The 24,230-nt window shown below is 40.2% G+C and overlaps 1 protein-coding gene across 6 annotated transcripts in view; it reads right to left on the bottom strand.

Moving 5' to 3' along the window:
• The window catches only part of STAT6 (signal transducer and activator of transcription 6), an 89,248-nt gene that overhangs the window by 5,687 nt on the left and 59,331 nt on the right, over positions 1–24,230 (bottom strand). For 4 of the 6 annotated variants that reach the window (XM_087710612.1, XM_087710615.1, XM_087710611.1 and 1 more), the window contains 12 exons: positions 23,383–23,502; positions 16,943–17,131; positions 15,597–15,684; positions 14,052–14,174; positions 12,956–13,048; positions 11,551–11,757; positions 11,359–11,453; positions 10,661–10,797; positions 6,940–7,086; positions 5,416–5,476; positions 4,256–4,351; positions 643–720 (listed from right to left, as the gene is read on the bottom strand). In XM_087710612.1, the coding sequence (XP_087566738.1) occupies positions 643–720; positions 4,256–4,351; positions 5,416–5,476; positions 6,940–7,086; positions 10,661–10,797; positions 11,359–11,453; positions 11,551–11,757; positions 12,956–13,048; positions 14,052–14,174; positions 15,597–15,684; positions 16,943–17,131; positions 23,383–23,502 (1,434 nt within the window). The remainder of the gene's footprint in view (positions 1–642; positions 721–4,255; positions 4,352–5,415; positions 5,477–6,939; positions 7,087–10,660; positions 10,798–11,358; positions 11,454–11,550; positions 11,758–12,955; positions 13,049–14,051; positions 14,175–15,596; positions 15,685–16,942; positions 17,132–23,382; positions 23,503–24,230) is intronic. The other 2 variants (XM_087710613.1, XM_087710616.1) reach the window with 2 other exon arrangements.

The following is a 24,230-nucleotide window of genomic DNA, read 5'->3' as shown; positions in this document are numbered from 1 at the left end:
TTTATGTATGGTATCAATATTGGGCAAATAGCTATTTTTATTGCTTTTTCATATTGCACATTTCAATAAATGTTCCTATATATTATGCCCAGATCTCTACATTATGCTGGATTAAATAGTTCTTGGTGAGATCTAAGTACAGATAGTCCTTGGTTAACAATGGCTGTTTAGTGACTATGAAGTAAGGACAGCACTGAAAATGTAACTTTATGACTGATCCTCAAACATAGACCCTTGCAATTTTCTATGGCCACATGACTGCCATTCTGATGCTTTGCAATCAGCACGCACTTATAACCATGCAGTATTCCAAGGTTACATGATCACCATTTGTAAGCTTCACAGCGGAATTCCAAAGTCAATGGAAAAGCCAGCTGTAAAAATGCAAGCTTCGGTCACATGATCTCTTATTACCAACCAGGGGTGTTTCACTTAGCAACCACAATGTAACCTGATGTCATAAGTCTGGGTGTGGTCACATGAAGTTTCACTTAATGAACGTGGCTTGGCAATTGAGTTGCTGGTCCCTAGTGTGTTGGTTAACTGCGGACTAGCTGTATAACATTCAGTCAGTGTCCTGCTTGCTTGCCGCTATTCTTACTGAGACAACAGAAAGGAACCTGCTCAGGTAGGGATCCTTACAATGGCAACTGTGAGCTTCCATATGCTGTGCTGCTGGGTAAAGATGTTCCAATGGGTGATGGAACCATGACTGGCGGGCTGCAGCAAACAAAGAGAAAGCTATGTCAAACACTGGACAAAATAATCTCAAGATTTTGTAAATGTTGAAATGAGTATACAATACACCTGCACTGATTTCTTTTTACTTTCTGGTAATCCTTGACTTACAATCAGTTGCTTAGTAATTATTATGTTTCCCCCCAAATAAGATAGGGTCTTATTTTATTTTGACTCCCGAAATAAGGTTGGCCTTATTTTCGGGGACATATTATTATTTTTGAGGTGCAGGAGGCGGTGAGAGTGGTCACCTTAACGCTGATGGTGTGTTGCAATATTTTTGGGGAGGGCTTATTTTGAGGGGAAGGCTTATTTTAGTGCATGCGCTCAAAAGCCTGATTGGGCTTATAATCTGAGGAGGTCTTATTTTCCGGGAAACAGGGTAGTCGATGTTACAATAAAATCCCCCCTCAATCAAAAACTACTTATGACTCAGTTTTGAAGTTGTAACATATGCCTCTCTCAATGGTCACATGACCAACTTTTGGGCGTTTGGCAATTAGGCCAATTTATAATTTTTTTCTGAAAGCCCCCATTTATTTTCAGTTTCTGGCAAAAACTGCCTCACAGCAAACAATGAGCTTGCTCAACGAAGAGCAAAGCAAAGTGTTTGCTTAATGACTGCCATGCTTGCTTAGCGATTGCCACAAAAAAAGGTTGTAAAGTCAGGTCTAGTCACATGGTGACCCATTTTACAACTGTCACAACTTTGGGACAAAATTCTGGGCTCAATTGTTTTTTTAATTCTACCTTTCTATTTATATTACACTGCATTTTTACTTTGCTCTTCCTTCAAGTGGCCTCCAGGGGCAGTGTAGATCAGGGTTTCTCAACTCAGCATTCTGGATGGGAAAATTGGGGACTTGAAGTCCACACATTTAAAGTTGCTGAGGTTGAGAAACCTGACCTAGATGGGGTCCGCTCCCTTCAACAGCCTTTTGAGAAAGGTTTGGTGGGGAGAAAGAATCTGAGTTACAGTGCCATTCTAAGTGAGGAGTAAGCAGAACAGTGGTTTTTACCTAATATAACTTTTATCACACAATAGGCACCATTTTGTAACTTGCATGATGCCACCAGATGCAAAGTTAGCACAGGAGAGAGCAGTTAATCATTCCTCATAACACATTTCCTTTGAAGCTTCTCTCCTTCCACCTAAATAAAGGGTGCCAAACACAAGCCCCACAGGCCAAATCTGGCCCATGGGGTGCTTAGAACTGGCCTGCGGGGCCACCCTGGAAACAGTGAATGACCGGCCCATGGTACCTCTGCCAGCAAAAATGGAGCTCCCGCCCGGGCTCCGTCTTTGCTGGCATAGGACTGCAGGAGGCCATCGCAGCAAACAACGGAGCCTCAATGAGTGATGTTGAGCTGGCCATGCCCCCTCCCCCTCCCCACAGGTCAAACACCACCCTGATGCGGCCCTCAATTAAATCCAGTTTGACACCCTGAATTCCAAATCAATGCACTGTCTTCCTAAGTACTTTGGTCTGAAACAGAGATAGGGATAGGGATATTTTTTTACAAAGCAAGGGGAGAGAGAGAGAAGAGAGAGAGAGAGAGAGAGAGAGAGAGAGAGAGAGAGAGAGAGAGAGAGAGAGAGAGAGAGAGAGAGAGAGAGAGACATTAAAAAAAATATTCTGCCTTTACTACTTTTAAATTACTCAAGACAGTGAACATCACTAATGCTCTTTCCTCCAATTTTCCTCACAACTCTTTGAGGTGGATTGCACTGAAAGAGAGTGACTGGCCCAAAGTCAGCCAGCTGGCTTTCATGCCTAAAATGGGCTAGAATCCACTCCTGGAATCCTGGTTGTAACCTGGTGCTTAAGCACTAGACTAAATTGGCTCTATTTCAATATCAAACAAAGATAGCTGAAACCTAAAAAAACGAACAAACGATGAAGCATTTTGAGATTCATATCTTTCCACAAAAGGGAGGGCAGCTGCATTGTTAAAATAATGAGGGGAGGGAGAAATGAGGCATCTGCTCTCATTCACATTACAGTCAACATCCACTTTCACCCTCTGAATCACTACTTTTAACAAAAGAGGTCAGAGAATCCAGTCAATATTGGCCCATACTACTACTTAGCGTAGAGAGTAAGGAAGAGGATCTTACAGAAATACGCAGGAACTGCCACCTAGACAAAAGGGGCAGAAACATCTTTAAGGTCAGAATGATATATCATACTTATAGCCAATCTCAATAAAAGTAGTTTTAATCTTTCTGCAGAGTTGATTTCCTGATCTCATCTTTCAAAGGAGCTGACATGAGTCTTTCAAGTCTCATTGTGTTGTACTTCCTCTTCCTTCTTATATTCCAGTCTGTCTGAGCTGCTTCTGAATGGGATTTAGTTCAGACGTGGTATTCAGCAGGTTCTGACCAGTTCTGAAGAACTGGTAGCGGAAATTTTGAGTAATTCGGAAAACTGGTAAATACCATCTCTAGCCCTGCCCCCATCTATTCTCTGCCTCCCAGCTGATTGGGAGGGAATGGGGATTTTGCAGTAACCTTCTCCTGGAGTGGGGAGGGAATAGAGATTTTATAGTTCCTTCCCTTGCCCACCAAGCCCACCAAGCCATGCCATGCCTACCAAGCCACACCCACAGAACGGGTAGTAAAAAAAAATTGAATCTCACCACTGATTTAGTTGTTCTGGGTATAAAATAATGTTTCAGTCACTTTTGCCTAAGTAATGGTTCCTGTGTATTTCTGTCAAGGTCATCTTTCTTACTGTTTACCCATAGACTGAATTAATCAGCATTTTTTTCTTCTGAGTAAAACCATACCAAGGATACACATCAACACTACAAAAAAAGAAACCTAGCACAGTACTTTCACATCTTCTTTCATAAAATCAAAGGGAAGATGATGCTTACATCAATCCTACTTCGAAGCATTTTATAAATAGCTGCATTTTATGTTCTTTTTTCTCTGTATCTCTTAGTAGAAGTCCAGAAACTGCTCTGGCCATGGTCCTACCGTACTGCCGCTACCGGAAGCTAAATCCTTTTTTCCTTATGGTTTCACATCAGAGTAAATGAAATTGTTCTTTTCCATTGGAAGACAACAGCTTTACAGAACTTGTAGGTGGATCATTTTCTATTGGTGAGAAATCTTGCCCTCAACCTTTTCCCTGAGATTGCAGCTTCTCTTCAGAACAAAAGTTCTGTTTTCTTTTCTTATCTTCCTCCCTCCCACACCCAATATAATCAGATACATGTACACCAGACAAATTAATAATATACATTTGATTGGAAGACAAATAGCAATTTATTCTCTTCCCTTCTTCTCATTTTCCAGGCCCAGTAATAGCTCAAGCTTGGGCTTCCACAGCATTCTCCTTCAATGTTAAAGGAGTGAAACCAATCAGTGAAACAGGGACTTTTGAAGGATTGGGGGATAAAAAATAGGGGCAATGAGAAGGTAGTTCCTCTTGGTACTCCTTCGTAGACATTCATTATATAATAGACACACAATGGTAGGATTCTCTGCAATCAATCAGTAAGTTCTTACTCATGATAAGTTGAATCAGAATGGACTGCAAGATTCACATTAGAGCTGCCCAGAGTGTCAACTGGTTTCTGAATTGATGTAGGGAATAAGCAGGGTCTAGAATTGAACACAACTTGTGTGAACATCCATTTGTTAACTTTTGGCACTTTCACAGATACTGATCTAAGAGGCATATCTAATCTTAAAGAGTGCTTTCACTTGCCTTGTTCAAAATGATACCAATAGGATAAAATCAAGGCTGATGGAGAAGGTGAAATCTAAATCTAAATCACCTAAACCTAAATCCATCTAAATTACAATATATAGTTGTCCATCTCATGAATGTGACCCTGGATGGCGTATAATAAAACCCCACCCAGATACTATCCATTAGTTTCCTTCAACAGTCTGATAATGTTATGTTGGACTCCTTTCCCCATAGCAAGAAGGGAGGGAGGGAGAGAGAAACAGCCCAAACTGGAAATCCAGTAAGATAGTAATGGAAGAACATGATACACACACAAAAAATGCTGGGACCCTAGAAAAAAATACAAAGAAAAGCAAATGATGATAAGGGGTCTTGAGGCTAAATTGTACGATGAACAGTTGAGAGAACTAGATATATCTAGTCTGGTGAAAAGAAGGACTAGGGGCAACATGATAACAGTCTTCCAATATTTGAGGGGCTGCCACATAGAGGGGGAAGGTCGATTTGTTCTCCAAAGCGGGACAAGAAATAATGGGTGGAAGATCATTAAAGAGGGATCCAATCTAGAACTAAGAAGAAATTTCATGACAGCAAGAACAATTAATCAGAACAGCTTGCCTCCAAAAGTTGTGGGTGCTCCATCACTGGAGGTTTTCAAGAAGAGATTGGACAACCATTTATCCAGAATGGTATATAGGATCTCCTACTTGAGCAGGGGCTTGGACTATAAGACCGCCAAGGTCCCTTCCAACCTTGTTATGTTATGTTCTAAGCTCTAAGGACAAAGGGGACATAAGTGAAAGAAAGTGCCATCTGACCAAAGTGCTTTTCAGATCTTCCTTCATTAAGATAGGTCTGAATTTCCTGTCTACTATTGGAAAGGTTAATTAGGAAAAGATGGTCAACATATTTGTACCCAATCCCATGAAATGTTAAGAGAAGAGGAAAAAAGTTGGAGAATTCACACACTCACGAGTCTACAGTTATCTTTATTGTGGCTGGGACGTAACTGCTGGTGTTTTTTCGTGTCTCTGCTGTGGAAAGAAACATAACCACATTTTAGCTTCTCAACACACAAATCGGTTCATATTTTTTTGTACAGAAAGTAATTTCAAGGAAGTTTTGTAACAAGAGGAAGCCCTAAAGCAGAAGTTGCTTCCCTCTATAGCAGCAGTTCTCAGCCTGATATCTTCAAGTTTATCAACTATGGAAATGTAGAGTCTTAAATAGGGATGAATCAGTTGTTTGGGGTTTGATGCATTCAATGACTTAGAAATTCTCAGAGAAGGATGCTGGAATTGGTCCAGGCAGAAATTCCACTTATGAGCTGCCATCCAAATACTAGATGGAGTTTATCCTGTAACTTGCTCGGCCTTATCTTTAGAATCTCCAAACAGGTTCTGAGTCATTTAAAAAAAGTATTAAGTTCATCAATAGAAATGAGCCTCTTCGTATTTTCTGACTGACATACAGCAAAAGCTCTGCAGACACACCTTTTGTTTGATTATGCGTCATGTCACTTGAAATATGAATGTTCATGCGTGAGAACTCCCAGAGCAAATCAACCCCGATCAGGTCTATGCCATTTTATATGTGTTTATTCTAAGCTCCACTTTCACATTATTTTGTGATCTATAAGAACCTTAATTAAAATGTGTGCTGGCAGGCGGAATTATAATACATGTTCTGTCAAAATACACATTTCCTACTATATTTTGATAATTTTATTCAGCTAAGACTAGCATTACACAATGAGCATATTCATTTCTAGTTATTTTGATTGTGGGACACATAAAATATTTTCTCTCCCTGACTTTAATTTTGCTCCTCTGTTTTTCGAATTTAACTTAATCTTGTTCTTTACTATATCCATCTAAACAAATATAAAGTCAAGGGGGGTGGGGAGAAACACATAAAAAGAAATTTAACCAGAAATGCCCTCTTGCTATAGGACCATGTGCACAGTAAATTGATTTACAGTCTCTAAAACAGAGGCACTTCTTTATAGTGGCAAAACAATTTGGGAATAACTTCTTAGAGAAGTATTCTTGGTGCCATTTTTGTTCCTTTTTCAGGTGTTTTCTTGGGAATTCTGAATATAAATCAAATTTCTTTATCTAATTGAAAAAAATCTTATGCCTTGCCATTTTACTTTGTCATTTTTTAATTTATGCTGCTCTAATCATGTTACATTTCTCATTTTGCTGTTTATTGGCAAAAAAAATTCCTTTTGGGTGTAAGTAAGCTTAAAGAATTTGAATCGATAATTTAAATAATGGAATTCTTTTGGATCTTGGTTTTTGAAAGCCACGCCTGCCATATTTTTTCCATCAAGCCTCCCAACTTGATTTTCAACCAGATATATTCCATCAAATGTTAAATTCTGCCCCTGTCAGGAACAGGAGAGGAAGAGCTCACTTAGGGAAGGACACCCTTGTAAAAAATTGAGCCTCCTTTGGTCTGTATCTCCTCCCCTGCCCTTCTCCCCACCACTCACTGTTGTAGTCTCTTCTGAAAGCCTCGTGTTTGGGTCTGTTAGGAAAAAGCATATGGAGCTGTGGGAGATCCAGAACACAGTCAGCTAGTGAACGAATGGACAATTGCTTTGCTGTGAATGGCTGGATGTTCTCCACCTGAGTGGAACCTGAGACAAAGGAAGAGAAAACAGCCCGTAAAGAAATGAAAATGTCAGCCCATCACACACACAAAATATATACCTATGATCCAGAGCAGCCACCCACATTTTCTAGATGCATTGGATTTGCTTGAATTAGGCTTCTCTGTATATCAGGCCTTTGGGTGGGACTTCTACAAGTTCAAATTATAATTGATTATTTAAATTTATATGACTATCCACGTCTGGGTAACATGCAAATTGGATTAAGCATAGATCTGTTCCTCCCTTTAGATCTCAGCAACAGCATTGCTTAATTGACTTGGGATCGAGATGACTAACCGGGTGTCATTAGCATACTTATGGTACCACCCACCACGTCAACGAATGGTTTCATGTAGATTTTACTGGAGGGCTGAGATCAGGGAACTTCGGCTCCACCGCTCTTTCACATCTACTCCAATCTGGAACAGGCTATAGAGAAAGGCGAACCACTACAACACAATGCACCCCACTTCAAATCCCTACAATTAATCTAGGATATCATGGTTGATGGTATCCAAAGAGTATTGGGGGAAATCAGGACAGTCGCAACATCTCCCAGCTGGCTTTGCCACAAAGCATCGACACATATGTTCAGTGATATCTCCATTCTATACCTAGCCACATGATCCATTTCCTCCAGGACCAGGGCACTACAGCCAGTTTTCTCGTGGACACACTGTGTGTGCATGCGCTTGATGTGCATGCATGCACAGTACAATAAAAATTGTTCTGCGCATGTGCAGAAGCGAAAAACAAGATGGTGGCGCCTATGGCGCCACCCAGAGAACCAGTTCAGGGTATGGCAGACCTGGGTCACTGCTGGTTCCAATGACCCAGGCCGCCAAATCACTACCAATTCGGCTGAACCGGTCTGAACTGGTAGGAATCCACCACTGTCCGGGACCCTCTCAAACTATAACCAGTCACCTTATCAGTCACCTTCCCTAGAAAATGGAGATTGGAGACTGGCCAAAAATTGCCCAGATCAAGTTTAACAATTTATTGAGGAGGAGACACACCTAACTCCTTCAAGCCAGGCAGAACCATCCATAAGGTTTCATTTATCATGTCTTCCCAACCACATATCACTCCCAAGAGAAACTTCACTAGCCAGGAATAACAAGGGTCTAAAAATCAGATGTCCATGTTAACAGTCTCAACGATCCTGTATTTAAGGGCAAAGACTTTCCAGGCAAAAGGACAAGATCATCTCATTCGCTACTTGCCCAGTTGGAATCTAGTTCTGAGTGAATCCAAGTAACTTTATCTGTCATATCCCTAAAGTATTTCTCACAGCAGTCCTGAATATGTTCTTGTGACCCTTTCTTCCCCAGCAGGGAATGGGTCATTTTTAAAAGGTTGATGAGAGGAAGAAAAAACATTTTACCACTGTTATCACTTATGATGTAATCCCTGATTTGGATTCATAATTCAACTTTGTCTTTCTCCTAGGAGATTCTTCTGTCATTTTACCTCCTGCTCCTGGATTCCCATCATATATTCCCTTGCCCATTATGACCTGGATGTTACTGTGAATGTTCTATACATCATCTGCCATCCCTTTCTCATCAGAACCTATCAGATGTAACCAACCTCTCAGCAGTCAAATAACTTAGCTATCAGTCAGTAGTATCCTTGAGCTGTTTTTGCCTCCTGTACCTCAATAGCCACGGTGCATTTCTGACTGCTGTACGTTTCCCAGCTTATCTCATTACACCCGACACATACATTTCTTCTTCTCCTTGATAGTCTCCAATCCCAAGGGAGTTAGAAGCTGCCACACTATTATCTTATGTATCCAATCTCCATTGCAGGGCAAGAACTAAAGTTCAACAGTCTGGCAGGCAGACTGGCTAATAATTCAATAGGTGAGCCTGGAAGTTGCCTGAGTAAGCAATGCTTTGGCTGAAAATGCAAGAGGTCAATGCCCAGGCAGCTGCCAAAACTGGGGTACGTCATATACTTGCACCAACACCTAACTGCAGTCCTGCTCCTCACCACAAAGCTATGTGTTCTTTCCTACTTCCAATGCCAACCTTCCTGCTGCAGCAATTAGAGGCCACACGATCTTCAAAGTGGTAGACTAGTGATTGGATCTCCTCTGCTGCCATGCAACGGTGGGCATGTGAATCATGGGGAACTGTCCAGCATTCCCATCCTGTCATTTTTTTTAGCACCCTTTCAAAAGCCAGACACTTGGTGTGTTAAGGGAAAGACTTGCTTTTGCAAATCTCCACAGCAAGGAAACAGCAGTTAGTTATTGATAAGAACTTAATTGGGCAAGGCAACTTTCCAAGTAGAGCAGTCCAAGGTCCAGTCAAATTTACAATAGCAAATCAAGGGAGAGACGAGGTTGTGGTTAGCCAACAAGCAACTAGGTTCCAAGAATTGTGATACACAAGCCAGATGCTGGAGTTGCTCCTAGCAAGACCGCAGTGTTCCTGTAAGACTTAAACCCTCACTCTGCTGAGAATGCACAGCTGTGGTCAAACTTAGCCGGAGAGTTCTGCTTGATGGCAAATTGCAAGTCATGTGTTTCAGTGAGGCACAGAGATCCCAGGAGGAATTGTTGGGAGTATATATTATATACAGTATACACATGAAAACTCAGACAGCCACTATAAAATGGTGGAAGCAGAAACTGCTCCATGATAGGAACATGAAGGATTTCACGTGAACCCCTAAAAATACTGCTGCTTGTTAGAGAAGTAGAACAATATTGAGTAGATAATTTGACTCGTGTTGTATGTTCATGCAGGTGTACTGAGTTTCACCAACAGCCAGCTCCAGCCATGCAGCTTTGCACCAATAACCACACCCATCCTTCCCAGCAACCTTACAACCAGAGGTTATCAGAGATCTGAAATGTAATTAGCTGATTCCTTGCCCTTTTGAATCAACGGATTTGCCACAATATGCCTATGTAACACCTCTGCTTTGTGAGCTGCACTGGTTGCCAGTTTGCTTTGGGGTGAAATTCAAAATGCTGGTTGCTACCTGTAATGCCCCACATGGCAGAGGACCTAGTTATTTGAGGGACTGCTTCTCTCCCATAGTAAGTGCTCAACCAATTTGTCAGGGTTGATGCACTGCCAAATTAATATCAATTAAACATTGCCACTTATTGGGATTCTGGAAGCATGCCTACAGTCGGGAATGAAGTTCCCCCTGGAATTTAAATGGTTCCACCCTGCTGGTGTTTCAAAGGCCCTTAAAGATCTGGCTCTTCGCCCAGGCCTTGGGAGAGCTCCTTTCTTCCTTTCTGTTCCCTTCTGGGTTTGTTTTCTTTGACATCCTTGTTCGTTTGTCTTGTGCTGTTTTTTGTATTGTTCTTCATTTAAAAAAATGTTTTAACAATTATAAATTGCCTAGAATTGCTTGCAGTTGGGGGGGGGGCATATGAATATAATAACATTATTCTCCGTTTCAACAATGCTGACTTCAGAGTAAAAGTGAAAAAGGTTTCACTGACGATCACCTATCCATCAGAGACAGAAAAACCTATTTTTCCTCCGCTTTCAGCTCTGTGAATATGGAGCTCTCCTATGCAAAGGCATACCATCTGGGAAGTAGGAAACATAGGCGATGCTGATGCCACCAATCTCAGAGTCACTGAAACGTAACAGGAAAGTCCCAGCTGGAGCATTGCTCAGGTAATTGAAAACATACTGCTTGCTGACAAAGCCCATGATCAATCTGCATGAACAAAATAGACAGATAGAGGGGGGAAAACAGAGGAGAAAATCAATAATCAACACTGCAGGGCTTAGAGAATTGTAGTAATGGTTGAAAAGAAAAAGTGCACCTCTCTGATTGTGAAACTGGGGGGAAAAACTAGCTGCAGTTTCTTATTCTATGAGTATCAGTATAGGCTGGTATCTAGACTCAAACGATCTGGTCAACAAATGTACTTTTTTATACTTTAAAAAAAATTGGGAGGAAAACAAGTTCTCTTTTCAGACTTTCACTCCTAATTCGATTTTATAATTATTATTTTTTTTTTAAAAATTATATCCAACCTTTATCTTTTACAACTCAAGGCTGCCTACATAATGCTCTCTCTTCTTATTTCCCCACAACAAAAATTCTATGAAAATTTAGACTGAGGGATAGTGACTAGCCCAAATTCACCCAGCCAGCTTTCATACCTCAGGCAGGACTAGAACTCAATCTCCTCATTTCTAGTCCAGCACCTTAACCACTGCACCAAACTGAATTATGTAATGCATCCTGGTTTTGATCCATTTATTTTCTTACCTGTCAGACCAATAGTTCTTCAGATATTTCTTGGTGAGGTCAAGGATGCCTTCAAACCATTGCCAAAATGTGAATCCTCTACCAGGAAGCATCTCCTGAAAGTTACAAAGTGAGGGTGAGAAACAGATGACACTAACCAGATAAGCTGAAGAGGTTATCATATCAACCTTCTAACAAAACCCATGGAGAGACCTTATTGAATTGGGACCAAGACACGTGGCATCTCTGCAGTTCCTCTAGAGTGGTGATATTGTCACCAAAGATCTTCTGGGCCAAGAAGAAGTAATGGTCCTTGAGTAGACCTTTTGTGGTTTGCACCTCAGCAAGGAACTTCTGGTTGAGTGTGTCACACATTGCCTTCCAACTAACACGCTCGGCCACCACAAAGGGAATGCGATCCTGGAACAGATCAAGAGAGAGAGCATCCATCACACTCCTGCTATAAATTGTAGCAGGCAACAGTACTCCTATATTTCCTCAAAGGCTGATCTGGTACTAAAAAATAACCCTCACTAAGAACAGAAACTCTAAATCTTACCTTGGTTTCACACTGCCTTATCAATTTCTTTTAGCTGGTTTATACCAGTAGCAATTGCACTTAGAGTTACCTATCACTTTATAGTGCTTTACAGCCCACTCAGTTTTACAGAGTCAGTATATTGCCCCCAACAATCGGGGTTCTCATTTTACTGACCTCGGAAGGATTGAAGGCTGAGTCAACCTTGAGCCTGGTGAGATTCGAACTGCCAAATTGCAGGCAGCCAGCAGTCAGCAGAAGTAGCCTGCAGTACTGCACTCTAACCACTGTGCCACTGGCTTACACCAATGGAACTATGATTAGTTTTCCAGTTCAGCCTGAAATATGAAACGCCATTGGGCCACGTAGAGAAAGTTTATGTGAAAAGTTTCCTTTCCAGAAACTGGCATAATGGTAGAGTGAGAAGCCACTGTATGTGGCCCCACATACAAATGGCAGGAATAATTTTAGTTCATATCTTACTTTTCTTTGAGAATTTTTGGCAGTGTCCATGATTTCCCCCCATCTTTGCTATTCTAAACTCATCCAGTGATTTTCATGACTGAGTAAGAATTTAACCCTGAATTTAACTGCCCCACCAGATCCTTTCCTATGGTAGGTATTATAGAGAGGCTCTAGGTTGGAGATGGGGAATCTCTGGGATGAAGTTGCTGAACAGCTCCTAGCATCCTTGGCTGGCTTAGATTTCTGGAGGCTCATAGGTTCAAATCCTTCTCCTAAGGAATGTGGGGGGTTTAGGTTTAGGTTTAGGTTTATTATTTATAGGCCGCCCTTTTCCCTGAGGGGACTCAGGGTGGCTTACAATTTATAGGGAGGGGAATACAAAACAATAAGACATAAACAATACATAAATTAAAATAGAACACAACATTCATTCATCATTCGGGTGGGGACGGATTACGATCTTTATCCCCAGGCCTGACGGGATAGCCAGATCTTGAGGGCTGTGCGAAAGGTCTGGATGGGGGGAGGGAGAATCCACACTTTTATGACAATTAAATATCCACATTAAATTCTTCCCTTAATGATTAGCAGTCTTAGTCTGCACTTTTCACTTACGGGAGCAGCAAAGGCGTTGTCCCATAAGATGGTGGCTTTGGCATTGTTGTCCTGATTTCCATGCACAATTACCACAATGGGAAGCGACAGAGCCTAGAAAAGCAGGAGGGAGCAAAGAGTTGCAGTTAACAACTGATGGTTTTCTTTAAAATGGACTGCTGTCTTTTGTTTCTGATTGATCAGCTTAGAGCTAAGCTGATTGAATCAGTTTAGATCACCTTATATAGAACTATCCTGAGCTCTTATCAGGAGTGATTTTGTGCAGGATTCAAGCCAGTCTAAACCAGTTTTAGGGTACACAGCAGGGCAAGAAGTGACTGCATGAAGAAGGCCAACTACCCGAAGCCTTCCCCTACTGTAACATATTGAACGAAATAATTTAAGATAGGATCTCACCAAATTGACAATTTCTCCCAACTTTCTCTACTCATCTCAGCTTTCATAAGCTCCTGATCTTCTCAGAAAAGCAAGGTATTCAAATCAGACCTAAGGAACTTGTAATAAAGCTCAATTTATTACAAGATGGGAAAGGTGGTACAATACAAACAGAGATCCTATTAGATCCTGTGAAGCCCAGAAACCCAAAGAGACTTAAGTAAGAAAATGAAGTTGGGTTGACAACCAGCTATCTGTCTATTGTTGGAAACTGGGGTTTAATACATGATTAATGACATCATTATTGGAAACAGAATTGTTGCCAAGTTCTACTGAAAGAACCCTGGGGCAAGAGAAGGAAATTTGCATGGATAAAAAAACATCATATAGTCAACCAATCCTGATACTGCCCCATTTGTGAGTGTTTCTTCTCATAGCAGATCAATTATTCCTCCCAAAAGTGCACCACAAAACCTTCTTGTTGCCAGACCTAGAAATTTGCATCCTATTTGTATCTCTGGTGCCAAACTGCTCAAGAGGGAAGTGACAGAGAAGGACACTAATGGTGTTTGGTTCTTTTCGAGGCTTTGCCTAACCTATTTGTGTGTTTCTCTCTCTCTCAAGGAAGCAATAAGCCAGCAGCACATTACATCTCTTGTGCCAACTAATGGCACTAGTGCCAATTATAAGAATAATACCAGCCCCCACATGGTGTTTCTACCTGTAGGTGGAAGTTGGTTTGTTTGGGTCCAAGGCAGATGCTGGTACTGAAGAGGACAGCACATTTCTCTTCCGTTACGGATTCTGTACTCTTGCGGTCACAACGCTTGATCTTTTTGAGAAGCTGAAGATGAGAAAAGGCAAATCTCTGTTGGCTTAACTTCTGCAAGGGAAAATCTGTTCCAAATCTTATCTCCCAGCTTATAATATGTTGACCCCCCCCCCTCCCAATGGCCTTCTTGAATGACAAAGCTCACCAAACATGCTTCTAAGCAAACATCTCTTGTAAGGTTGAGTAACCATTCGGGATTTGAAGGAGAAAAGGGGATTCCCAACAAGGGGGCACTTCTACTAGATCTCTCAATGACTCCTTAAAGAAGCCGTATTTTTCCCTGGGTTTGCACAGCTGCTGCACAATCTTAGGAAAAGATACATTTGGTCTAAGAAGATGCCAACGTGCGCTACATGGACATCTTTTGAGCCCCACATATCACCTTTTCTTTTTTGATTCTGGCCACTCATTCGTGGAATTTAATAGAGGACTCAGATGCCTTTGTTTTATATTTGTAAGCTTCCATTAAGTTGGGCAAAATAGAAAAAACTACAGGTTCCTTTTGATTTATACCCATGAAATACAATGAGTTGAGGATAAAAAAAAGGCAACAGTCCTGAAGATGAGGGAAATCATTTTTTAAAAAGTTCCCTTACAAGATGGAACTTGGAAGGGGGGGGGAAACTTGGATCAGAATTGTGTTCCCTGCTGCACCCATTTTCCTCTTATAGTTATCTAGATGGGAGAGTATTATCCCCTCTGGCAGTCTGAAGGTATATACGTCATACTACCACTTCTAGCATCTTGTCATGGTGCAAGACCTGAGCTACATCATCCCAAATGATGGTTGACACTGCTACATTTCTAAAGTTAATCATGGCCATGGTCTGAATGTGAGTTACTTCTGGGGTGGTCAACAGTCTCACTGGTTGAGATGGCAAAGAGGACATTTTTTACCAAGAGTATAACTTTACTGAAAATTCCATGTGAGTATAGAAGGGGAAAAGCTAGTTTTAACATTTTCACACACAAATAGCATAGAAAAACATTCCCCTGGTCTCCCACTCTCCATTGTCCAGCCAATTGGTTATACTCATGTTGTTTTAGGAATGGTCTCTCAGCCTTTTTCCCAGCTGATGACCTTGGGGAGCTGGATCAGTCTCAGGCTTCAAGCCAACACTTACATTCCTGTACCCTACTCAATACCCACCTCACATTCCAATGCTTTCTCCCACCCCACCCCCAAATTGCTGATGTCTAGTACAGAGCAGGGTTTGCGTAGCGAGCTGACCATGACATGGAGATTTCTTGTAAACTGATTTGAGCTTACACACACACGCATAATGACAGACATGATCAACACCTCTCCTTCCCCTCCAATTTTGCTTTCTCTGCATTTTTTTGGTAAATTGCTTCTCATCCCATTTTACAGCCTATCTTACCAGTTAGGCTGTTTCAATTCTTCTCCTACTCACTTCTTCTCAATCCACTTACCAAATTTTTGAACTGAGCAGTACAAGAATTGCTGGAGGCATTTATATCCAGCGACGCCGTGTTGTTTACAATCTCTCCAGTGCCTTCACTGAAGTCAAAAGGAAAACAAGAGATCATGAGCTGGTTCCTTTACTACCAGGAAGCAATTATTCATTGTGATAGACTCAACTTTGAGGCCTGAGAGTTCCCACTCTAAAGTTTATGTGCTATAGTGAAAACAGTTCTCCTATGGATAAACACTGGAGCTAATCTTGTCTTCGTAAAATATTTCATTCTGAAACATTAGTTCTGAAGAGAAGAAACAGGCTATCACATTACAGGTAGTCCTCAAATTACAACAGTTCATTCAGCGACTGTTCAAAGTTACAACAGCACTGAAAAATGTTACTTATGACCGTTTTTCATAATTACAACCTTTGTAGCATCTCCATGATCATGTGATCAAAATTCAGATGCTTAGCAACTGGTTCATATTTATGACCGCTGCAGTATCTCAAGGTCTTGGAATCGCCTTTTGCAACTTTCTGACAAGCAAAATAAGTAGGGAAACAAGATTCACTTAACATCCTGGTTACTAATAGCAATGATTCACTGAACAACTGGCAAGAAAAGTCTTAAATGGGGCAAAACTCACTTAACACATGTCTCACTTAACCACATAAATTTTGGGCTCAATTGTGATCATAAGTTGAGGACTACCTGTACGTTGCCAAGAAATAACAGAATGACTGCTTTTTAAATTGGAGACTAATCGGCAGGCAGAATTTCTACTACTACTCATTTTTCCTCTCGCGCTCTCGCGCTTCTATATACCTATAAATTTATCTTTTGCTATATTATTAAGAATAATTTCAAAACTTCTCTGGGCAAACTATTATGATACGTTTCTCTCATCCAGATATCATTTGAGTTGAAGATGAACTTTATTCATTTAGTTACTTCACTTTCTCCACCTTCACAAATTTCATATGCAATGAAATTTTATTTTAATGTATGCCGATTAGTGTACATTCAAAGTGACAATAAAGTTATTCTAAGTCTAATTCTAAGTCTTCTGTAAGTTACTATAGCTATTCACTAGTTACATGAGATAAATCGCTCCTCATTTTGCCAGTTCTTCTTTCTCCTTCCGTCAACATGAAAAGAGTGAAACAGTTCATATGTGGAGCCCTGAAAGTATATATCAAAGCAGTTCCTATAAACAGTTCGTGTGAAATTCTCTCACTGTGTTTAAGATCAGTGTTTAAGAATCTATGCCTTGGTTCCCTTCTCACCCCAAATACATCCTTTAAAAAAAAAGAAACTTGGAAACAAAGCTATCAGGAGAGATACACTGAGTCTCTCACCTAAAGACAGAGGCAGAATGGTTGGCAGTCAGTTCCCGGGCCTGTTTCTCTGTCACAATGTCAGCCGTGACCAGAAATGATGTTGGCGGATGTTTGAGTAACTGAGGTCCCAGCAGGAAGCGGACACTGGCTTGAAATTTGGTCTGCGTCTTTAAAACTTGCGGGGGCTGTTTTTCCACCAAGAAGGAACTGGAGGGGAAACACAAGCCAGGCTCAAGTATCAGAAGAGCCAGTTCTGGGAACAGCAGCAACAGGGTTTAATATTCACCCTACTCCCTTTCCCAGGATATTGCTTACAAGTGCTATGTGTTTAGAGCGCAAAGCATTGTTAGAGACCCCACACACCCACTTCACAATCTGTTTTTGTTGCTCCCCTCTGGGAGGAGGTTCCAAAGTATCTATAGCAGGACTACCAGATTCTGTAACAGCTTTGTTCCCTATGCCAATCCATCTGGTAAACTTGCAAGATTTATTTCTCTTGCAATGTACATGTATACATCCGAACTAGGCTGTGTTGTTTCTCCATGTCATAATATATGTGGGCACATGCATAATTTTCTATGCATGCCTCATGTATGTATGTATGTATGTATGTATGTATGTATGTATTTATTTATTTATTTATTTATTTATCCTGCCATGTTTACATTAGAGGTGGAAATCCTTTGACAGCTGTATGCAACTTAATTACATTTTAATGTATGCCAATTAGTGTATATTCAAAGTGGCAATAAAGTTATTCTAAGTTCTAAGTTTCCCTGTCCCTATTCATAAAGACAGCAGGCAGAGGGGAAAAAATTCTGGTTTAGGATGGAAAGAGCAACTTCGGGAGGGGAAACACTATGGGATAGCATGCATGTTGGAAGTTTGATGAGCCTCTTAAAAAACCAAAAACATCTGGAGTCAAATACTGTTCTAACCCAGCCTTCACAAGTAATAATAAGCTCTTTACTCATGAGTAAAAAAAAAACCCCTTTTTATAACAGGGCAGTAACAGTCTTTTATTTACATGGATAAAAAAAATTAGTCCCAACAAACCTGGGTTTGGCAAAGGAATCCGAATTTTTTGCTGTATACTAGAAATGAACAATTGTCTGCAACAATCGACCACTCCCAAACCCCTCCTATTTATTTCCCAACTAGAGAGGGGCTGGCTAGTGTCTACCTTTCCCTGAGAGCTGGCTTATTGTTTTCCTTTGCTCTCCTCTCCTTTCCTCCTGTATATATGCACACCTGGGACAGCTGTCTCTCCACCTGGGGGAGGACAGAAGGCCCTGGCTCTGCCTCTGTCTCCAATGATGTTTTCTTATCAGAGCCTTCCAGGTCCCAGGCCCTCCCTCAACCTCCTCCTCGTCTGATTCTGCTCGGCCACATGAAATACACACATTGATTTTGACAAGTTTAAAAACTGATATATAACTGAAACAAAATCTTTTTGGACCAATGGTCAACCAGTTGGGCAAACATTTATGAAAGTTTGTTTCCATATTTGATTGCAGCAACAAGACTTTTATATGCACATTACCTAGAATGGACCTGACATTATCTAGAATGGAAGAATGGTGGTGAAGTTGGTGAAGTTGGCTAAGAAGGCAAACTTTAATTGGAGAAAAGACATAATTAATTTTAATGCTGATTAGAAGCTGCTTTGGGAATTTTGGCATGAAACACAAACAAATGAAATTATGACATAAGGATTTATGACTAGATAAAATAAATAATAGGAAAAAATGGAAGTTATGTTGCAAACTTATAGAAAGAGGTCTTTGTAAATTTATGCTCATAGTTGTTGTTGAAGAAAGTCTTTGTATGCCTTTTTCTTTCTGCACTTTTGAATTTTTCTATCATTAGTTTTTGTTCTTTTATCTCTTTACTTTAAACAAACCAAATAAAGTCATCTCAAAGTGCAGATTGTGCAAAGAAACAGAAGAAACAGTAGATTATATGTGTATTCTTCTTGTCCAAGAAGATCACTCAAACTGATTATAAACAGCAGCCATACATCGTGGCCAATATAATTCACTGGAACCTCTATATAAATTACCATGTGATAGTTATATAAAATTTTTGGGAAACATAAGAAGCCAAAAATGAGCAAGATAAAATATTGTGAGATTTCCAAGTACAAACTGATAAAGTCTTGGCACATCACATCAGATTTGGGATTGAAAAGAAGAAAGTGTAGATAATTAAAGTGGTGATATGAGGGGATAACAGAACAGAAGTCAAAGATTCTGAAGGTATCAAGCTCAGAAAATCAAAATTGAGAGATGGGGTAAACTGGTTGTGGTGGTACCAGCGGTTATCAGCACATTGGGTACCATACCAGAAAGTCTTGGATGGCACTTAGAAAACCTGCACATTGGTAAAATGTCCATCTTTCGATTACACAAGACAGCACTATTTGGATCCACACATATACTACCCCAAAACATTATGACATCCTAGTTCATGGGAAGAACTATGCGTTTGATGGCCCAATGCCAGCTAAAGAACTGGCTGGTGCAACTGCACATTGTTGTGTATATAATAATAACCAATATTAATGTAATTTTAGCCTTTGTATGGATAATTTCTTGGTAGGTTCTACGCAGCAGGGCCAATATTAATCCTGCAAATCTGACTGCAGTGTATAGGAAGTCCTCGCTTAGCAACTACAATTGGGAGCAGCAACTTGGTCTTTAAGCAAAGTGGTCACTAATTATAAAATCACATGACTGCAACTGTGTTTACTATGTTACCTTGGCTTCGCCTTGTTTTCTAGCATTAAAGGGAATAGGACCCCAAACATCTAGGTGAGCATAAATGATGCAAATATCAGGGAAGGTTTCCTGAATTCAACTCACAAGGAAGTTGGGTAATAGGGAAAATCCTATCACCTTTTTTCCCCACTCCCCCACCCTTCAGAACACTTACCCTGGCATTGGGATAATTAGCATGAAGAGAATTAATATTTACATTTAAATTCATTGGAAAGGAAGGGTTTACAGGTAGCCCTCAACTTATGACCAGTTGCTTAGTGACCGTTTGAAGTTACAACAGATATCCCCGGAACTACTTACAACCCAGTTTTGAAGTGCCAATGGCTTTCCCTTCTGCAGTCACATGATTGCATTTTTGGAATGCTTGGCAACCAACCCACATTTATAGCCGTTACATAGTCTGTGATAGTTTGGCTGGAAACCAGTGTTTACTTCTGATTTTCAGCAAAAAAACCCCACCCATTAGGTATAATATAGTTGCATAACAAATGCCATGTTTGCTTAATGACCATCATGTTTGCCATTGCTTAACCATAATTTTGGCCCAGGTTATAAGTGTAAGTGGAGGACTACATGTACAATAGAGTAAACTTCAGCTCCTGCTTGTAATTGACAAGACCTAATGAGTTTCACCCTCAAGACATTTGTTCCCATCTTATGTGAGCAAGAATACATAAATATGCACACATACATGCAGAAAGACAGTTTGGTCTATCAGGGCTAGAAACTGAGAGACTGTGAGTTCTAGTCCTGCCTTAGCCATGAAAACCAACAGGGTGACTTTGGGCCAGTCACTCTCTCTCATCCCAATCTACCACACAGGATTGTTGTGGGGGAAATAGGAGGAGGTAAGTGTGTTGGATATGTTCACCACCTTGAATGATTTGTAAAAATAAAGGTGGGATACAAATAAATAAAAATAAATAAATACTCAAGGAGGAAAACTTAAGCTTTATCATTTTCAAGAGTACAGAAAAAAACAGTTCAATTACTTTAGGGACCCTGGTGATACAGTGGTTAGAATGCAGTATTGCAGCCTAACTCTGCCTACTGCCAAGAGTTTGATCCTGACTTGGCTCAAGGTTGACTCAGCCTTCCATCCTTCAGAGGTGGGTAAAATGAGAACCCAGATTGTTGGGGGCAACAGGCTGACTCTGTAAACCACTTAGAGAGGGCTGTAAAGCACTCTGAAACTGTATATAGATCTAAGTACTCTTTATAGTTAGAACTGCAACTGGCAGTGCCTTAAAATGGGGAGGAGGAGGCAGAAGAGAGGTTAACAGCTTTAATCATAAATCACCTTGCTGGTTCTGCCAAAGAAAATGATGAAGTCAAAAATAATTGCAGAACAAATGTTTGCTTTTTTGTCAAGGTATTTGAACAAAAGTGAAATACAAACCAATGGTTTTCTGCTCTGAGTTTTTATCTGATCATGAAAGTCATAAAAAGCTACCAGTTACACACTGCCTACATTGTTTAATTGTTAGAATATGAACATTAGTAAATCCAAGAAGATATTCCAAGAAAATATCTTTGGTCACAGGCCATAAACTTGGACTATTAATTAGGCATATCTCAAAAAAAATCAATGACTAATGATCTAAAAAAAAGTTCAATGACTAATATACACAAATATTCATGAGACTGGGACTATGAGTTCCTCCGCATATCTCAGCAAATGATGAAGATGCATGATGTTGGATTTTTTACATGTTGGGAGAGAAAATACTCATAATTTATTAGCTGTAACATATCTATCAGTATAAGATATAAACAATTAAAGGCATATTCAATTAGAAAGATAGAAAAGATGAAGGCATGTGAAGCTGCTTGAGCTCTCTGAAATGGACAGCTAGGTTTATTCTTACTTGCATAGATATAAAACAAACCTTTTCGCAAGTACAGTGAAATCTTGCTTTAATGGATCAATGAGCAGACTTGCAATTGGTAACTGGGGGAAGGGGGATCATATGTCATGAATGGCCATGAAACTGGAGGAAATGTCACTGCTGACATTAATGTCATTAGCGTGATAAGATCATCAAATGTATGTATGTATGTGTATATGTGTATATGTGTATATGTGTATATGTGTATATGTGTATATGTGTATATGTATATATGTATATATGTATATATGTATATGTATGTATGTATATAATAACAGCATTTATATACCATTTTACAGTGCTTTACAGACCTCTCTAAGCAGTTTACAGAATCTGCATATTGCCCCCCAAATCTGGGTCCTCGTTTTACCCACTTCGGAAAGAAGGAAAGTTGAGTCAACCTTGAGCTGTTCAGGATCGAACTGCTGGCGGTAAGCAGTGGGTTAGGCTGCAATTCTGCATTCTAAACACTGCTCCACCAAATATGGGCTACTGTTTATGAAGCCCATTTTACCTGGTTCTGGAAAAGTGAGGTTTCCTGGCACTTTACAAACCTTGATCAAGAAATAGGTTACTTGCTTGGTTTCTGATGTCTGTGCTATTTTGCCTGTTTTAATCTATAACAGAAGTGTGGTTCAACAAAAAAAAAACTTCAGAGAGTAATACAAAAAATATAGTGCATTTAAGAGCTCAGGAAAATAAGTTGTTTCCTCCGGGAAATTTGATGTGCACTTTACAACTCGTAAGTGTGTCCAATACATTATTACTTTACACAGAGACATATAAGTGTCTATGTGTGTGTATATAAAGCTGTACATAGATGTGTATATACAAATACATATGTACATACACAGACACAAAGACAAACACACACACACACACCCCTCATAGCTCCAGGGTCAAATATGACTCTAGATAGGAATACCTGTCCCAGTTTGTAGCACAAAGGCAAAAGAAAATTGTGGAGAAAGTTTTGAGAGCAACAAGGAACTAAGCTCCCATGATGGCTGAATCTTGTTCTGCTAGACTGTAGCTCTATGTCCCCTTTAGCTTTTTAAAAAACTATTCCTTAGTCACCCATATTCCTTTGTCATTTTGTGTATTTAAGAGTTACCTGTTCCACCTGTAACCATTCTCTTTTTGCCTAGAGAATCCTACATGCGCATGCAGTCTATTGATAAGAAGCCTCTTATCAATAAATACAGCTTTTTGTTGCTTTTAATCTCTTTGTTTTGGTTTTCTTTGGAGAATGGAGGGGAAATGAGAAAGCAAGGACCAGATTGGGGATATCTTTAAAAACCAATTGCTTAAACCAGTCTTTCTCAACCTCATAAATTTTAAGATGTGTGGACTTCACTTCCCAGAAGCTCCCAGTCAGGATGCTGTCTACACATCTTAAAGTTGCTGAGGTTGAGGAACACTTGACAATTATTGGGAAGATTTTGATGTGCAACGAATTGAAGAAATGGGTCAAAGATCATGGTTCTGCATCATTTGAATACAAAATATTATTTTAATGTTTCACACCTAGGAAACAAAGCTGATAGAATCAAGAGTCTGATGCTAGGCTGAAATGTTAATTTCAACTCTTTAAAAAACCAACATCAAAAACAGTTGATAGAATATCTTTATGATCTCCTCTGAATATCTTCAGCCTCCCCTGCTGATAATCCATGGTCTAGAGTCAGCAAACAACACAGACAACAATCCCCATACTAGGCATAGCATGAAAGGAGACGCCAGTGGGAAAGAAAGAAAGACAGTACTTTATGAGAGAGATCCTCCTTACTTTTGTATAAGAGAGTTGAATGTATCATCAAGATGTTCTCGAATATGAGATTGAAGCTCAACTCCAGATGTAATCAACTGCTGGCGAAACTGGAACCAAATATCTACCAGGCATTCCAACCTGTTAGAAACATGACAGATTTACATCCCAGACTGAAATCTCACATCCATCCAAACCAAAATTATCTAAGTTCCAAGAAACAAGCAAACTTTTCAAGGCGTATAGCAGTCACTTTTTACCAAGCACTAAAGATGGGCCCCATTTTTAGCAAGGGTTAAAACAAACTTCCTTAACTTTTGCCCTCCAAGTTTTAGATTACAGTAAATTCCCTTATTCCCCAGCCCACATGGCATTAGGCTATAGTAGATCCTTCATGATCAAGAACAATCAAGCACTAGTACTGGACTCAAAAGAGAACTCTAGACTGGATAGATGGCTGTCCCATCTAGAAAGGATTCTATGTCATGTGCAGTTTTGTAAAGTATGTATAACAGAATAACAGAGTTGTAAGGGACCTTGGAGGTCATCTAGTCCATCCCACATGCCCAGACAGGAGAACCTTCACAAATTTTGAAAGACGGTAGAACCTTCACAAATTTTGAAAGACGGTAGTCCAGTCTCTGCTTGAAAGCTTCCAGTGATGAAGCATCCACAATATATGAAGGCAAGCTGTTCCGTTGGTTGATTGTTCTTGCTGTCAGAAAATTTCTCCTTATTTATGGAACCAATCTCTCCTTGATCCTTTCCATCCATTCTTCCTTGCCTGGTCTTTTTGGAACATAGCTTGACCCCCTCCTCTATGTGACAGCCCCTCAAATATTGGAGCACACAGCTATCATGTCTGCCCT

The sequence above is a fragment of the Thamnophis sirtalis genome, unplaced genomic scaffold, assembly GCF_051295495.1.
Source record: "Thamnophis sirtalis isolate CommonGarterSnake01/CBP01778 unplaced genomic scaffold, rThaSir2_p1.2 scaffold_3, whole genome shotgun sequence".
NCBI classification, from domain to species: domain Eukaryota; kingdom Metazoa; phylum Chordata; class Lepidosauria; order Squamata; family Natricidae; genus Thamnophis; species Thamnophis sirtalis.
This window is presented reverse-complemented; position numbering and strand designations above follow the sequence as displayed.